This window comes from Copidosoma floridanum, unplaced genomic scaffold, assembly GCF_036245765.1.
Source record: "Copidosoma floridanum isolate Cflo_tuat_1 unplaced genomic scaffold, Cflo_Japanese_pri ptg000009l, whole genome shotgun sequence".
Taxonomy (NCBI): Eukaryota; Metazoa; Arthropoda; class Insecta; order Hymenoptera; family Encyrtidae; genus Copidosoma; species Copidosoma floridanum.
In genome coordinates, this window is record NW_028321886.1 from 5,390,126 (window position 1) to 5,408,081 (window position 17,956).

General features: G+C 32.8%; 2 protein-coding genes across 2 annotated transcripts; both read left to right on the top strand.

Moving 5' to 3' along the window:
- The first annotated feature begins 1,232 nt into the window (after nucleotides 1-1,232).
- On the top strand, nucleotides 1,233-3,144 carry GstD1 (glutathione S-transferase D1). The gene is made up of 5 exons (XM_014348158.2): nucleotides 1,233-1,376; nucleotides 1,597-1,655; nucleotides 1,735-1,876; nucleotides 2,187-2,354; nucleotides 2,692-3,144. Exons 1-5 carry the CDS (start codon nucleotides 1,236-1,238, stop codon nucleotides 2,839-2,841), a joined length of 660 nt encoding a protein of 219 aa, XP_014203644.2. The 5' UTR covers nucleotides 1,233-1,235; the 3' UTR covers nucleotides 2,842-3,144.
- Nucleotides 3,145-5,643: 2,499 nt separating this feature from the next.
- Nucleotides 5,644-16,953, top strand: LOC106635955 (uncharacterized). The gene is made up of 31 exons (XM_089589744.1): nucleotides 5,644-6,161; nucleotides 6,234-6,398; nucleotides 6,472-6,937; nucleotides 7,021-7,259; nucleotides 7,363-7,733; nucleotides 7,816-8,093; nucleotides 8,203-8,387; nucleotides 8,461-8,628; nucleotides 8,703-8,855; nucleotides 8,951-9,568; nucleotides 9,649-9,801; nucleotides 9,869-10,122; nucleotides 10,235-10,455; nucleotides 10,591-10,829; nucleotides 10,904-11,265; nucleotides 11,331-11,611; nucleotides 11,691-11,872; nucleotides 12,454-12,627; nucleotides 12,707-12,853; nucleotides 12,936-13,014; nucleotides 13,131-13,642; nucleotides 13,775-13,933; nucleotides 14,011-14,307; nucleotides 14,399-14,582; nucleotides 14,659-14,815; nucleotides 14,882-15,150; nucleotides 15,440-16,083; nucleotides 16,168-16,335; nucleotides 16,410-16,556; nucleotides 16,623-16,701; nucleotides 16,777-16,953. The coding sequence occupies exons 1-31, from the start codon at nucleotides 5,644-5,646 to the stop codon at nucleotides 16,951-16,953; spliced, it is 8,046 nt and encodes a 2,681-aa protein (XP_089445870.1).
- Nucleotides 16,954-17,956: the final 1,003 nt, after the last annotated feature.

Here is a 17,956-nt window from a genome sequence, read left to right on the forward strand (position 1 = left end):
TACTCACCCGAAAAAAAAAAAAAAAAGAAAAATTAAATCGTACTGAACACAAAAGCAGTATTATTAAAAAAAAAAAAAAAAAAAACAAATAAATAAAAAAAATACTGCGAATGACGTGAGATTTCTCGTCTATATTACCTGCCATTTACGTAAATTTAAAAAAAATGGTAGTAAAGAAGAAAAGACCAGCGGAAAAAATTAATAGACGTTTTGTCACCGAACAGCACAAAGAAAAAAAAAAAAAAAAAAAAAAAAATGCGCCAATGTTCAATCGCGTTTAATCATTCGCGCACTTTGTTTGTCACCATCGCCATGGCTACGGAGTGGCGTTGGATCGGGGCGCGACACGTCGCTGTCAAGTTGCTTTAGTTTTGCTGGTCTTATTTGCGCGGAGCAACGCGATTACTTCCAACTCGAAGGTGCAGCCAGTTTTTTTTAGAGTCGCGACTTGGGAAGGTAGAAATTGCTGTCCTAATAGGACTTAGCGTTACTTTTTGAGATAAATTTAATTATGCTTCTTTTGTTTTTTTATTTGACACGCTCATCACGCACATTTTTTCATTCTGCACTATGTTGCACTACACGTCTACTATGAGTATTCAAAGCATTTTCTTTATCGATGGAAAAAAAAAAAAAAAAAAAAAAAAAGTGTCATCGAATCCTATGATACTTTATAAATGAATTATATCCGTACATAGTTTAAATACTGTTATCGGATACTCATCATCACGATTGATAATGTTGCAAAAATGCAAAAATATTTTCTCTCCGATGCGGCAGACGTGCCGAGATAATACACTTAAAGTTTTTGTTGTGAGTAAATTATCGTTGAAAAAGTCACCCAAAGCTCAGCAAAAAGTCCCATGGCGTGGCCTAAGCGCCAAGGATAAACAGAGAACGCAATCGACCATGCAGAGGCGCAAGAGAGTACGCAATAACTCAGCGCGATACGAGCTTTTAGTGTTTCACCACGGCATTTAACATAAATTTCGGCCCGTACCGCGCGTCCATCTCTTTCTTTCTCATCCAGCTCTGCGTCCCTCATTAACATCGGTTCTCCCCCAACCCCTTCGTTCTCTTTCCCCGCTCTCTCTCTCTCGTGCACAGCTATATTCGCGGTAAGCTAAAGGTAGATGGATCGATCCTGCCGAGCTGTACCCTCGTTTCGCACGCAAATATACCCACGCATTTATTATGCAATAACATCATGTTCTACATTCCGGCTAGGTATAACAATGACAATAGATCTTTACTACTTACCGCCGAGCCCGCCTTGTCGCGCCGTCATGATGCTGGGCAAGCACCTCGGCGTCCGCTTTAATCTCAAGGTCGTCAACGTTCTCAAAGGAGAGCAGCTGAAATCTTCCTTCAAGAAGGTACCCGTGCAATCCGCGTTTACGTTTACAAGCGTCCGTGCGACGTGCACTTGAGCGCCGTACCGGTCGTTCACCTTTTTAGCCGTGCAGCACAATATACAAATATATCTCGGGATCAAGGATTTTCTTTTTTTTCTTTTTTTTTCTTTTTTTTTTTTTTTTTTTTTTTCTTCAAAAATCAACAAGTTTTTATTTGATGCTTATATTTGATCCTTTGCAGATGAATCCTCAACATACAATACCGACCATCGATGACAATGGCTTTATTTTATGGGAAAGGTACAATTTAAGCACTAAAACATACGTAATCCCGTAAAACAATACTTAAAAATAGTTTACGAGTGTGTAACGCCTGCAGCCGTCCAATAATGACTTATCTGGTGATGAAGTACGCAAAGAATGACTCACTTTACCCAAGGGATCCGAAACAGCGAAGTGTCGTCGAGCATCGACTCTACTTTGACATCGGTATACTTTATGACAGCATCATCGCGTACCACGTTAGTATTGTCAGATGAAGTGATCAAATTCATGACTTTTCCAAATAATCACAACTTTTTGTTTCGTACTTTTCGTCCCTTGAGCACGTCGATTTTACCACTTTGCTTCCACATTGTATACACCCCCACCCCAGGGCATAAAGTGATTGGTGGGCGCAAAAACCGCACTCTTTGCACCCTTGGTACGAAAATTGTCATTCACAACTCGAGCACAAACGTATGAATTTTTCGTACATGGTATGAAGTATATTTTTTTATTTAAAAACTGGAGCTGAATGCACACATACATCAAATATTGTGAATTTGATAGGCTCCGGTAATATTTGGTAAAATGGATGCACCTCCTGAACAGTGTTTACCGCCAATGGAACGCGCTTTCGAGCTTCTCGACAAATATCTACAGGATAGCAATTTTGTTGCTGGTGAAACTTTGACTGTAGCCGATTTTAGTATAGCAAGTTCAGTGAGCTCAGCAAAGGTATGACTTCAAGACAAGCTTTATAAATAATTTTCAATGACGAATCAACAGCTACAGATTAAAATAAAAGTATACCATGAAATTAAAGTGTACAAGTGAACATTTTTTATTTATTTTAGACATTTGTGTACTTTTTTTACGGCCATCCATAAATGGTTTTTATTTTAATTCCAAGAAATATAAATCACTTGACTATTTTTGTAAACGATGCTGTAAAACTAAAAATAATCAATAAATAAAATAATAATTGTGTTGAAAAGTAGTTTCTAAAACATCAATAGTATTTTTAGAAGATTTGTAACTGCATGTTTAAGAGACGATTTAACATATTTTTCAGGCTTTTGGTTTTGACATAGAGAGATACGACAATGTTGCAACGTGGTACGAGCGTTGCAAAAAGGCCATGGAGAAATGTGGCTTTGAAGAAATTAACGAAGCTGGAGCCAGAGTCTTGGGTAGTTTCTACAAAGCAAATTTAAAAACCTAGTCACGGGCTTTGAACTATCATTTTATATCTTCACATGACTAGCAGATCTACAGTATAAAAATTAACTTATCGCTTATCTTTTGCTGCGTCACGTTGAACATAGTTTCATCATTAATTTGTATGAATTTTTTTTCCATACACGAGTTTTTTTGACATTTTTATTGTTAAAACAAATACCCAATACTTGCACAATATTTTTGTAGATAACCAAATTTCAAATTTTTGCAATGAAAAATACATACGAGTTCTATTATCATTCAATCGCTATCTTTTCCTCATAAAAATATTTACTTATTACGTGATAAGAATTCCATTCACTTTCTTCGCACTGGAATTTTTCTTGGATTAATCACGTGAAGAATATTAGTCATCGAAATGTTATATTTTATTGATTCGACTTTTGTGAAATAGTTTATACCTTGAAGTTTTATCCTTTGTTTGATATAATGAATTATATGGCCACTCTTGGAAGAGCCTTTTACCAAATTTCTACTGATTCAACGATTACCAGCTTGAATTTTTACAACATAAGATCAATTTTGTCCTGCCTAGAGCGTTTTTTTGTCTTCATACAGGTTTTTTTTTTTTTTTTTTTTTTTTAGGATTTTAATGAGCAAAAATTTAAAGGTGTATCTAATTAAGTTATGTAGTATGTATTGTTTACGTTGCGATAGAATTAAGTACATCACGTCTGTCCAATTTGGTCATTAAAATTTGAAGGACAAAGAACTGTTGAGTAGGAAAAACCGTAAAAAAACATGTTTTGAAGTCTATTTTATTTTAAAAGCAGAAATTTCAGATTTAACAAGGAAAGATTTCTCTAAGAATGCCATTGAGAGCATTGCTTAATCTTCACTGATGCGTTTCGTGGCATTGAACCAAATATAGTATGTAAAGGTTACGAGTTTCTTTTGTTACAAACTAAACGTATAATTACATCTTTTAATACATGTTTTATCATTATAATCTATAATAATAAATTACAATTGTACATATGTATTGAAATGTAAAAAAAAATTTGTTTTCATTAATATATTTCATTTTTTGTTTAAATTATATTGCTTAAATCACCATCCTAACATAAAAAATTTTTCACTTTTACTCGGTGCTTTACAATACGGTTTTTATCACCAACTTTTATTTATATACACACTTTAATAGCATAAGTATCAACATTAACCATAATGTCAGTAAACCAAACATGTTTTGTAAAACCTGGACAAGCTAATATATACTCTTATTAGATTTTTTTTTTTTTTCAAGTTTTTAATTTGACAAAAAAAGAATGGGATATCTGACTAAATAGCTAATAAGAATCAAGTCAAGTAACAGGTTTAGTTAACTGTAAAACATAAATTCTATTACTATTATTATTATTATTATTATTATTATTATTTTTACACTGAATTGGCCTTTAATTCAGAGTCCATCAGCGAAATATCTTGGAAAAAAATTGTATCAAATAAACTACATGATGAAATTGAAAAAGAGTTCACGATTCATCGTGCAAAGTTTTATCATAATTATACGTACAATATGTATCTCTAAATACAGTGTTGATTTCGCTATCTCATCATCAAATGGTCAATACGTCGATCAAGAATCAATAATCGAAGGAAGTTAAGAGCATTCAACAAAATATATTTCAAATCTTTGATAAACAACTGTAATAAGAAGTACGTGTACAAATCAGACCAGACACTCGAAGCACGGTAAAATGATAAGGTCGAGAGTTGGAAAAAAAAAAAAAAAAAAAAATGGAAATTAGACAAAGAAAGCTGGCTTTGCCACTAAAATCTGTAAAGAAGACGTGTCGATCTAAAAAGGCTTTTAGAGCGATAAACCTCGCCGTGATATCCGCGCGTCCGAGTGCTCAAGAGTGCACTGTGTGTGTAGGTGTAGTATGCGTTAATCGCACGTGTGCGTGCCAGCAAGTGTCATCGTCCTTTCCTTTTCCTCAGCAGCCTGTATTTTCAAATGCAAATGAACGCTCGACTTGGATGATTTTTTGAGAATCGCTTGGACGGTTGGTGAGCGTGGACAGTACCAGACGAGTCTTCGCACAGAGTTGTACAGTTCGAGGGAGCTGGTGGCGTTGCGGAATGGCCTGGGATCGCTGATACCGATTTTTCCTTCGTTTGCAGCTTATAAGTACAGTAAGGACATTCGAAATTTTTTCTACTATTACTGTTGTATTGTGATGGAAGAACTCAACTCTACGTGATAATTTTAATTTCATCTCACATTTTTAAAAGATTCTGGGTACGCTTAAACTTGAAGAACTTAAAATATTTCGCAATATTTTCATTGATCGTTATAGGACTTGCTTGGATTTAATTAAACAAATGTTTAAAGCAAATTCTTCTACATTTTTATTACAAATCTTATTTACCCATATTGCACATAATTTCAATTCGTCATTGTTTTCAAATTGACACACTTAAATGTGTTTGGATTGTCTTATATTATCGGATTATCCACTACTATGCGTAAAATGTTAACACAAACATCGCCTTTAAAATTTGTTTCCGGTAATTATTTTTTTACTTCCTCAATACAAATTCAAAACTCAAATTGTTCCATAACATCATAACTCTTTGTATAAGGCTTATACACAATGTAATGTGACGGAGTAATAATTACGTATTTTGAAGTCGCGTTTGGCGAGTAAAAATACATCGGAGTTTGCTACTCTTGTGAAAAGCACAGTTAAAATGACTTTGCCGCGTATCAGTTGATTTGTGAGTTAGAAAAATTATAAAATTATGGGTATCTTTCGTTAACGTTTCAAGAAAAACCAAGATGCCGAAAGCTTCCAAAACATTGTATGCAATCATTTTGCTGCTGACGCTGGTGACGGCGATGATTATCGCTGTGCCATGCTCACAAGATTCAAAAATATTGGACGTCTCAAAGCAAAATGAGACAAAAATCGCATGGGAGTACATCAACTACCGACTACCCGAATCTTTGAAGCCAGAGTCTTACGACATTTTCTTTCAACTCGATTCCGATGGTAAAAACTTTGACGGTCGGGTCACAATAACTGCGCAAGTAGTTGAGACGACTAAAGAAATTAAGCTGCACAGAGGATCTAATTTAACCGTGACGATGGTTTCGATCAGTGTCCATGCGGGCAAAGAATCACGACCAATCAACTCAAGTTACAACAAGAGAACCGAAATAGAAACCTATGACCTTGCGGAAGCCCTACAAAAAGGTAGCAAGATCGACCTAAGTTTAACGTACAATGGGCCCTTGGGAGACGACATGTTAGGATTCTACAGAAGTACATACGTTGACGAGAATGGCAAAGAAAGGTAAATATTGATTATTCTGGTTGGTATAGCTATATTTTGGCGGGTAGTTTTGAGTTTCAACTTTTATTAAAGATGGGTCGCTGCAACGCAGTTCGAAACAAAGTACGCCAGACGGGCATTCCCATGTTTCGATGAACCGGCGTGGAAAGCAAACTTTACCATTGGTATTTCAAAATCAAATTTTCCAAAAGGGTATCACTGTTTGAGCAACATGCCATTATCAGCAAAATCTACCGAGTATGTTTTACGCACTCCACTTCTGGGAGTTTTTTTAACAACATTCTTAATCTAAACTTAATCGTACTTACAGCGAACTCTGCGTTTTTGAAAAATCCGTTCCAATGTCAACGTATCTGGTAGCTTTCGTAATTTCGGATTTTAAAAATAAAACAAAATCGTTTGTTAGCGTTTGGACACGTCCAGAACTTTTAAAGCAAGCGGATTACGCAGTAGACATTGCTTTGAAGAGTATGCAAGTCTTGGACAAGACACTGAGGGAAAAATACCCCATAAAAAAAATGGATCTGGTAGCAGTGCCAGATTTTATTGAATACGCTGGAGCAATGGAAAATTATGGCATTTTAACGTTTCGCGAAGCCACCTTGTTGTACGACGAGGATCATACGACGAATGTAGCCCAGCAGAAGATTGCCTCTGTCGTTGTGCATGAGTGCTCTCACATGTGGTTCGGCAACCTTGTGACCCCAAGTTCGTGGAGATTTATCTGGCTTAGCGAAGCCTTTGCCACGTATTACCAATACATGGTTACAGCTCGGGTAAAGTGTAATTTTTAATTTTGTAGCTTGGTATCGTTTTTTAAGTACATATTTACTTTATATTTTATTTGTACGTGCAATAGTGTGAAAATACATGGAAAATGGAAGAACAATTTGTCATTGAACAGCATCAATTGGCCATGAGTCGTGATGCCTCCGAATATTATAAGCTGATCTCGAGGAGTGTTTCAACTCAATCCAACGTTGAAGAAAATGGAGGTTCATTAATTTACATTAAAGGAGCAAGTATTTTGCGAATGATAGAGAAAACCTTTGGGTCTGAAGTGTTTGATTCTGCTCTTCGTAAATACTTGCAACAAAAGTATGTAAACTAAAACAGAAAATAATACATACAATATATCTTATCTGATAGCAACAGATACTAAGTCGAGTAGTGTTTAAATTAATCACTGAAATTTTCGTAGCAAATTTAAAAATGTTACACCAAAAGATTTGTGGAAAGCTCTTCAAAGAGAAATCGACGAGAAGCTCGAAGATGAAAAATATCGCATTAATGTAACCGAATGTATGAAATCTTGGACTGAAAAGGATGGATTCCCATATGTAAAAGTAGACATGAAGCAAGATCACATTACTTTAACTCAAAAACGCTTTCTCCTTTACAATTCGACCGAAGCGAATGACAAAACGATTTGGCATATACCAATAACTTGGATATCGTCTGCATCCGAGAAACCACCGTCTAAATTGGAATTTTGGTTGAATCAAACGGAAATTACAGTCGAATATGAGAGCAATGAAATTGAATGGCAGATCTTCAATGTAAACTCGACAGGTTGGTAAAAACAAAGTTACATCATCTTCAGGTTAAAATACATCAATAAACTCGATGGTCTACAAATCGGATTCTATTTCAGGATTTTATCGCGTTCTTTATGATAATGAGTCATGGAAAAAAATTTTTCATGTATTAAAAAAAGGAGATATATCAAAAATACCTGTGCTTAATCGAGCGGCTATCGTAGACGATCTACTGAACTTTGCCAGAGCAGAGATCGTCAGTTACGATATTGCATTAAGTGCCTTGCAATATCTTAAAAGAGAGACCGAATACGTACCGTTCAAATCAGCTTTCATGTCTTTAGATTATTTAATTAACAAATTTGCTGCTAGTCCCGATTACAAATTATTCAAGGTAATGCTTTATTGCTAACTCAGTTACAAGTTTCAACACATGATTGAAACATCAGAATGTTCTAATGGTAAGGTTTACCATTCATGTCTGAACTTCTCTTTACTTTTAGGAATATGTAATTTCCTTATATTCAAATATTTATAAAAAACTGACATATGATGATAGTAAGACCGATGGCCATTTGGATATATTGTTACGTCAAAAAATTAACCAAGTAGCATGTAATTTTGATGTATATGACTGCGTTGCTCGTTCAAAAAAATATTTCCACATTTGGAAAAATGATAAAAAACCGTAATTTCTTTCTTATTACATTATTAGTAAATATTGATTTAACAATTAGTAATATACACGTTTTTCATGAAAGTATTCCCAAGAACCAAAGACCTGCTGCTTATTGTGCAGCTATCAAATACGGCTCTGATGAAGATTGGGAATTTCTATACGAAGAGTATAAAAATTCGAGGGTCACAACAGAACAGTTAACTATTTTGGATGCACTTGGGTGTACGAAAAATACTTCAAAACTTGAAAAGTTAGTGGTGCTATATACAAAAAACTTTATTTTTATCTACAATCAGATGTACAAGTTAATCATAATAATTTCAGATATCTGTTGAATGCTTTAAACACAAACTACACAAAAAGTCTCATTCATAAGCAAGATGTATCAACCACATTTAGTGCAGTTTATTCAAATTTAGAAGGGGCCGAATACATTTTAGAGTTTATTGAAAAACATTTTAAAGCCATTGAACAATAGTAAGTAATAAAACTCCTTCATTTTCAGTACTTAAATAATATAGTTGAGTATGAGAAAAAAGGTTTCTCAAATAATACAAATTTTTGAACTTTAGTTACAAGAGCTATGACGAAATTGGAAGAATTATTTCGGGAGTGCTGAAAAGATATCCGATTAAAAAATTTATCGATCGAGTCAAACAAATGATGAGCAGCAATCCAAATCATTTTAAAACAGTTAAAGGATTCATGCGTAGAAGTATTAATTTAGCAAATTTTGAACTTAAATGGTTCAACAAACATTCCTCCATAATAATTGACTGGATAAAAAAAAAAACAGAAGAAAATACTTCTCATTATCGATTACCTTCCAATGTAGTTCCCAAGTCTTATTCCATTAATCTAATTCCAAAATTTGAACCAGATTTCATTTTTGAGGGGCGGGTTGAAATTGAAGCTAAAATTCAAGTGGCAACAAAAAAAATCGTGTTGCACTCTGACCAGTTAAAAATTGACGAAAAGAATCTGTTTATTTCATCGTATGGCGAAAAGGTTGAGATTTACCATGTGATAAATACCTTTTATGAGGAACAGTATCATTTTTACGTGATTGAACTAAAATCTACTCTCAGAGAAGAAACATTCATCAACATAACTATTACATATACTGGTAACTTGAACACCGAAATGAGAGGATTTTACAGAAGTTCATATGATATTCAGGACAAGAAAAGGCATTATTAATTTTGCATACTTAAAATTATAAATTTCAACAAAGTGTAAGTTGTCATTGTAACAATTACATTACTTTTAGATGGCTGGCAGCTACACATTTAGAACCAGTGGCTGCACGGAGACTGTTTCCTTGTTTCGACGAGCCTCATTTGAAAGCAACTTTCAATATTTCTGTGGTAGCGCCTGAAAATTATCACGTACTTAGCAATACAAATGTGAAACGAATAGAAAAGTAAGATAGTAAGATAAATAAATTTTTGGAAATAGAACAAAAGCTTACTTTTGCTATTACATTGCAGAAACATTTGGGAGTTTGAGACAACTCCAATAATGTCAACCTATCTTGTAGCAGTAGTGGTAAGCGACTTTGCAGATAAGAAATTTAATGACACTGATGGGAAGTATAAAGTATGGGCAAATCCACCAGTAGTCAATCAATCGGCATACGCTGTAAGCGTGATGAAGCCAATCGTTACAGACTTTGAAAAACGATTCCAAGTCAAGTATCATTTCAACAAACTTGACATGGTTGCGCTACCAGACTTTTCATCAGGTAAGCACCCAAGAGATAATTATAAATATACTTTTGCCTTAAGCTACGTATAAAATTTTTATTTTTCGCCACCGAAAAATACGATATTTTTCCCTGATTTCATATGTATAAGGTGCGATGGAAAATATTGGATTAATAACATTTCGAGAGACAAATATGCTGTATGATAAACATGAGATGTCATCACTGGTTGCTAAACAATCAATTCGTAACGTCATTGCACACGAAATTGCTCATCAGTGGTTTGGTAATCTAGTCAGTCCAGCCAGATGGGACTATCTGTGGCTTAGTGAAGGTTTTGCCCGCTACTTCCAGTACTTCCAGTATACAATGGTGTGCATTTAAATTATTGTTTGATCGCAACGTACTTTTAATGAGCACTTTCTAAAAAATAAGTGTTAATTAATAAAAAATTTGTAAAAAAATATTTAAAAAAACTTAATTTATGCAAAAATGTTTAATTACCAGGACGAAAGTTCATGGAATTTAGAAGCTCAGTTTGTAGTTGATCACTTGCATAAGTCTCTTGCAACTGATGGATTACAAAGTACACATCCAATTACGCACAAAGTATATGCTCCGGCCGATATTAGAGCTTTGTTCGATACGATATCTTACGCTAAGGCTGCTAGTATAATAAGGATGTTGGAAAAGTTAGTTGGATCCGAAAAGTTTTACAGTGCTTTAAAAAGATACCTAGAAACTTTGTGAGTTCTAAGTGTACAAAAAGATCTGAGTGCATCATTTTTTCCTGTTCAAATAAAATACAATTTTTTTACAGTCAATTTTCTGTCACGGAGCCATCATCATTATTCTCTGCGTTCGAAAAAGAGGCTATAAGTAATTTTGATGTCAAGGAGCTATTAACAAATTGGACCACACAATCTGGTTTTCCAGTCATAAATGTGTATGTGAAAGGAAACAATGTAGCATTGACGCAAACTAGATTTTTCATAAAACCAAAAAGCGATCCTAACAAGTATGCATCATTCACATACCTGGTACCAATTACTTACGCCACTGATGAGACTCCAAATTTTAATGACACGAAAAATGTTAGAATGTGGTTTAAAGAAAAAAGTGCAGATTTGACTATCCCCAATGCAGATAAGGGCTGGTTGATCTTCAATGTTCAACAAACGGGTAAGTTTATACGTGACTCAGAAACAAATAACACAAATTCCTCACACGTATAAATTATGTTTAAGGATTCTACAGAGTCAATTATGATGAAGCTGCGTGGCGACGAATATTTAGTGTTCTGGATTCAGACAATTTTACATGCATCCATGAGATCAATCGTGCTATGATTGTAGATGATTTATTTAATCTGGCACGTGCCTATCAGTTGGATTATGACATACTTTTCGCGGGAGTTAAATATTTGCGTCATGAAACAGAATACGTGCCGTGGAAAGCAGCTAAAACTGGCTTTTCTTACCTAGCAAAACGATTCGCTGGACGACCAACTGTTTACAATGCTTATAGAGTAAAGTCAATGAGTACTTCTCACAGCAAGTTAAATTTCTCATGTTACATTACTAATATAATTTTACAAATTTATGCAGAAATACATAATTGACTTACTACAACCAAACTTCGAAAAATTGAAATTCGATGACAATGAAAATGATAAACATACTGATATACTGTTGAGGAAACTCGTTCTTGAATGGATGTGTTCTTTGGACGAGAAAAAGTGCATTCAAAAGGCAAAGGACTTATTCAAAAAGCAACGTAATGAATCAGAGTAAGATCTAGTTTTTCCTTTTTTTATCATATTAAATGATAAACTTTCATTTTGAAAACATGCTGAGATTATTGAGATTATTTTATTACAAAAAAAAAAAAATATATTTGGCCGTTTTTTTTTTTATTTATAAACCTATGTAATGTTCCTGCATAAAACACTTGCAGCTGCTTTACCATTAAAAAATCTGGTACATTAATGTAAGACCAATTGTATGAAAGTTACTGAACAGTTCATACTCTCTGCCAATGAATACGAGCAAACAAAAATTTTAGGTAATTTTTCTATCCCTCAGTGGAAATTTTTAAAAATATTATCTGATATTCCCTTAATATATATCCTTGATTCTTTTATAAACAAGCCAGTAGTGTACTAAAAGCTTGTCAAATAGTACATGTTTGGTGTTAGCCACCTATGATTTCAGATCAGCTATAAAATCACGTCTCGGAAAAATTGTACTACTCTTCCTAATGTCATATTATGTTTATTAACAGCAAAAAAAATTTTTTTTACATTTTTATCAGTGATTAATATGAACGATAAGTAGAAAACAGTTTATAACACAGTTTTTTATTGTTCAGCTATGAAATTCCACCAAACCAGAAAACTTTTGCTTATTGCACTGCCATTAGACATGGAAATCAAGATGACTGGAATTACTTGAAAAAAAAACTCGAAGAATCTAATTTTGCTACAGAGAAAATAAACATTTTAACAGCACTTGGGTGTTCTAAAACCAAAGATAACTTGAAACTGTATGTAAATTTAATATTTGCATTTCATAAATATTTGTAGATTAGGTACAATATTTTTATAATTTTTTTTAATGTTCAGTCTTTTAAATGATGTCATAAAAGAAGGATCATACGTAAGATTACAAGACGCTCAGAAGGTATTTTCGTATGTTATCGATGGTGGTCTTACAGGAGTTGAAACGGCTTTGGATTTTATTAAAGAAAACCACGATAGAATGAGTAAATAGTAAGTTTTAATCATATTTACATCACTGAGAACGTATTTAATTAATTTTTACGTGATCAAAAAATCTTATTTTTCAATTAAGTTTTAATGGTGACAGCGTGACAAAATCTATTATTAGCACCTTATCCAAACGATTATCAACAGCGAAACTTATTGAAAAGGTAAAAAGTTTAAGACAAATTTTAATACAAAACTTTCTTTGTTTAATAGGGGAATGATTATAAAATATCAAAATAATTTTTAAACTAAAAACTAAAACTTTTGTATTTTATTCCAGTTTGAAAGTTTTATTGAGTATGGATCCAACAAAATGCCGTCAATTGCAAAGTCTCTTCAGATATATTTAGTTAATTCTTTATATGAACAAAAATGGTATGATGATAAATTTATACAGATTCTTAAATTGATGGATATGACAGTTACTAATTATCGGTTGCCAAAATCTCTTACACCAACAAAATATATTATCTACGTAACTCCATATTTTGAGGAGCGCAACTTTACATTTGATGGAAAAGTTACAATTGAAATCAATGTTCAAGAACGCACTAACAGGATAGTAATTAATATGCACAAACTTGGGGTGATTAAAATCACTCTAAATGATACCATCATTCAATTGTCTAATACACAATACAATGAATTAACGCAGCAGTTATTTATTTATTTAAAAGACGAAATCGTTGCCAATACAATGGTAACATTATCATTTGAATATGTTGGCCAACTAAGACATGATATGAAAGGCCTTTACAAGAGTAGCTACATCGATAAAAATGGAAACACAAAGTATGTTAATAAAAATGCGAAATCTGTTTAAATGCTTATATTCTAATGAGTAACAAAAATTATTTGATAATTTAATCCATTATAAATATAGTATAAAAATAAAAGATGTTAAGATTAAAAAATTTTTTTAAGATGGATTGCTGCTACACAATTTGAGCCGACTTACGCAAGAAGTGCTTTTCCATGTTTTGATGAACCGTCATTCAAAGCTAAATTTGAAATAAACATTGCTAAACCAAATGGTTATCATACACTAAGTAACATGGGTTCAAAACCTATGCAAGAAAAAGAGTAAGCGTATGAAATTTGTTATTCAGCAAAGTGTACACATTATGTATGGAAAATTATAATATTGCAATGATTTTTAGCAAAAAATCTGATCGAGTCTGGGATAAATACGAAGAAACTAAAATGATGTCATCTTACCTCGTAGCATTCGTTGTATCCGATTTCGTATCAGAAACAGCTGAAAATTCAAACGTAACAGTATGGACAAGAGAGGAATTAAAAGATTACTGCACATATGCATCTGCTACTGGCCATTTAGCTTTGAAACTTTTAGAGGAAAAATTGGGAGTTAAATATTCAATGCCAGAAATGAATTTTGTATCTGTTCCTGATTTCGATAGTGGAGCAATGGAAAACTGGGGCCTCCCGACATTTAGGTATAGTTTTGCTGAAAACATCTATTAAACAACAAAGTAAATAACATTCTTATTTTAAATCGATCAATAAATGACAAAATTCTGTGAACAGAGAATATGGACTGGCGTACGATGTTAATAAAATATCTGCAGCTTATAGAAGATACGTTAACACTGTTATATCTCACGAATTAGTTCATATGTGGTTTGGCAATTTAGTTACTCTGGAATGGTGGGACTATACTTGGCTTAACGAAGGATTTGCTCAATATTTATCTCACATCATCAGCAATGAAGTATTGTATTTACAGTACAGATATTATAACACAACTATATTTATTTTACATTAAAACTTTACTTTTTTATAATTAGAGTGAAAGCACGTGGAAATTATTAAAACAATTCGTAGTCACCGATTTACAAATTGCATTGGATGCAGATTCAGTGGAATCTTCACACCCCATGAACAACCATGTGCTCAGGCCAAAGGATATAAAAGAGGCATTTGATAAAATTGCATATAAAAAATGTAGAGAATATTTTTACAATTTACCATCGTTTTTAAATCGTTCTTATTAAAAATTAATAATTTCAGCGGCGAGTGTACTTAGGATGTTTAGTAATAGCTTTAGTGAAGAAGTTTTTTTCACAGTGCTGCAAAAATATTTGGAAAAAAATCAATACCGGAATACACGTTCAGAACATCTTATCGAAGAGTTTCAGAATTATTACAAAACTAATAATAAATCAATTACGGGAGATCCAACAGAGAATGTGACTACTATTATGCAGAGCTGGATCACTCAAGGAGGATATCCAGTTGTTATTGCGAAACGACGGGGGGATCGTATTGAATTTTACCAGGTAAATTATGAATAACTATTTAAAAAAATTTTAATTCATGTATTTAGTCAAGATACTGAACTGTTTATTGTACAAACCAGTTAATAAAACACATAAAATGGCGTAGGTGCCAAAATTAATTGATTAAGCAAAGAAATTAAAGGAATAATAATAATTATTATTATTATTTCCATCGCTATTGCATATTTGTAATCCTCTTAATACATGCTCGCTGATCAATTACAATAGAACGCGTATACAGGAGGGCAATGATAATCACACTAAAAGTTTGCCTTTTTCTCTTCAATAGGAGCGCTTTTTAATATCATCAAATAATGATTCTTTAAGAAGGCAAGTGTATTGGACCCCTATAACATATACAACCGAAACTGAAAACAGTTTTGTTGGAGCGAAACCAAGATTTTGGCTGGGTAAAGATAAAAAGAATGTGACGATTAAGTCTGAGGATTCGTGGTTTGTAGTTAATATTGAAGAAGTTGGTTACTATCGTGTTAATTACGACAATGATAATTGGGAAAAGTTAGTTAAAGTACTAAATAGCGATCGGTACACATTAATAAGTGAACTCAATCGAGCTCAAATATTAGATGACACTCTAAATTTGGCAAGGGCTGGCTACATCGAATACGAAATTGCTCTCAACGCTACAAAGTATTTATCACGAGAAACAAATTACTATTCCTGGAGAGCATTTTTCAATTCTGTGGCTTATTTAAGCCAAAGGATTGAAGGTCAACCTAAAATTAAGGACCTTTTCATTCAACACATCTTAAATTTAATTTCTAATGCATATAAAACGTTTGGATTCAAAGAAAATACAAGTAAAGATGATCACTTGGATCAATTGACTCGTGAATTAGTTTTGACTTATGCCTGTAAATATGGAAACGAAGATTGCATTAAGCAATCGAAAGAATATTTTAAAAACGAAAGGTAATATTCGATTGAAGTGGGATTTTTTGATTATTATGGATCTTATGATCTATACTGTCAATCCTGACACATTTTCTATTTTAGTATCACGCCAAACATTGCAGCAGCCGTTTATTGCACTGCTATAGAACATGGCAACACCAATGACTGGAAATATTTGTGGGAAAAATTTTTGAATTCCATCTTGGCATCAGATTATATCACGATTCTTAAAAGTCTTGGTTGTTCCAAAGATCCCACCATTCTTGAAAGGTAATTATCGTGAAAAGTGTATACAATCAATTACTTCAGGATAGAGATACTTGTAAAATTTAACTTTTAATTAGGTTCCTAGATCATGCCTTGGATCAAGATTCAAAGATTCGAAGACAAGATTTTCAGACAGTAGTCTCATCCATTTACACGTCTAGTCAAATTGGTCTGGAAACAGCTTTAAAATACTTTAAAAATAACGCTGAAAAGCTTCACAACTAGTAAGTCACAACTTTTTTCTGTCATAAAAGAAAGTATTCAGTTAATTAATCCATTTACAAATATAGTTATGAAAACTGGAGTGATGTTGGAGGTTTATTTACCAGTTTGGCTGTTCACATCTCAACAAATAAACAAATTGAAGATGTTAGTAGAACAGATACACATTTTTTAAAATTAGTTTCAAAAAAATTGATAATTTTTCAAATTTTTGTCTGTTAGCTACGAAAATCATTACATGACGAGAAATTATCACATGTTAAAAAATCTTTGGAATCAGCTGTCAAGACTGCTCAGAATAACTTAGAGTGGTTTGAAAAATACTCTGATAAAGTATACACATGGCTAAAAGAACAATACAAAATGAAAGGACCTGGTAATGATATTGCTATGATATAAACTCAAATTTCTCTCCCATTAACCAGTTTACTTTTATGGGCTATTTTTTATTGAAATGTATTATTGATAACTTATAGAATCAAATTTTTCTTATAAAATAAATAAATTTAATTCTTCTAACAATAGTTATTTTTATGCACGTTTCAGCTTCATCGGACTAATCATATTTGATCTTTCTGTAAGCAATACAACTGCTTTTTCCATGAAACTGGATCTTTTTTAAATTGCTTTTGAAAAACTTTTTAATTTGTGTGCTGTTTTAATATTAATAATATTTCGTGAATGTCAATATTTATTTTATTTTCGTAACAGGATGTTATACGATTTATGATATATTATGTATGTTTGTTTAAAATCAGAGAAAAAAGTGTTAATAATATTGAATAAAAATTAATTAATTATTACGAGAGTATTATGTGAAGCTTAAAAAAATATACTTTCACACTATCAACAACTATTTAGCATACATAAAAATGAGCTTTTATTTTGTACATCACATTTTACATTTAGTTTTTTATACTTGGATCTTTAAATACCAATTGTAAAGAATTATTGGAAAACTTTTGTGCAGTCTAGAATATTTTTCAACAAATAAAACGATAATTTAAATAAGTTTTGTAAGCTCTAATTCAACAAAAGACAGTTATGACATTCAAAATTTGTTTTGTAAAAAATTTTATTCACAAAAGTTAGAGCTTTTAAAGTTCACTGTACGTAGTTATTTATAATCGAAAAAATTTTTTTGTACACAGTAAGTGTACAATCTATGCTAGCAAATGAGGCCTGTGATGAATATTTTTTGTCACATTGGACACAAGTAGACAGACAGATGCAACCCGAGACAATACCGAGAAATTGTGTGTTCTAATTAGCACGAGCCCCGATACTTCGATGCTGATTCCCTCTCCTTGTATCTGAGTAGGTTTTCATTGTTTCTCATTGATAATTAACGTTGTATTTGGTTAATGAAGGGTTTTCAGCCCCTTGCTGCGTCCCGATCAGT

Bases quoted from the DNA above. Each gene is read 5' to 3' on its own strand.
- GstD1 (XM_014348158.2), top strand. From the start codon at position 1,236: ATGACAATAGATCTTTACTACTTACCGCCGAGCCCGCCTTGTCGCGCC. The intron at 1,377-1,596 runs GTACCCGTGCAA...GATCCTTTGCAG, and splicing joins TGAAATCTTCCTTCAAGAAG to ATGAATCCTCAACATACAAT. The intron at 1,656-1,734 runs GTACAATTTAAG...TAACGCCTGCAG, and splicing joins GGCTTTATTTTATGGGAAAG to CCGTCCAATAATGACTTATC.
- LOC106635955 (XM_089589744.1), top strand. From the start codon at position 5,644: ATGCCGAAAGCTTCCAAAACATTGTATGCAATCATTTTGCTGCTGACG. The intron at 8,388-8,460 runs GTAATTTCTTTC...TTTTCATGAAAG, and splicing joins TGGAAAAATGATAAAAAACC to TATTCCCAAGAACCAAAGAC. The intron at 8,629-8,702 runs GTTAGTGGTGCT...TAATAATTTCAG, and splicing joins AATACTTCAAAACTTGAAAA to ATATCTGTTGAATGCTTTAA.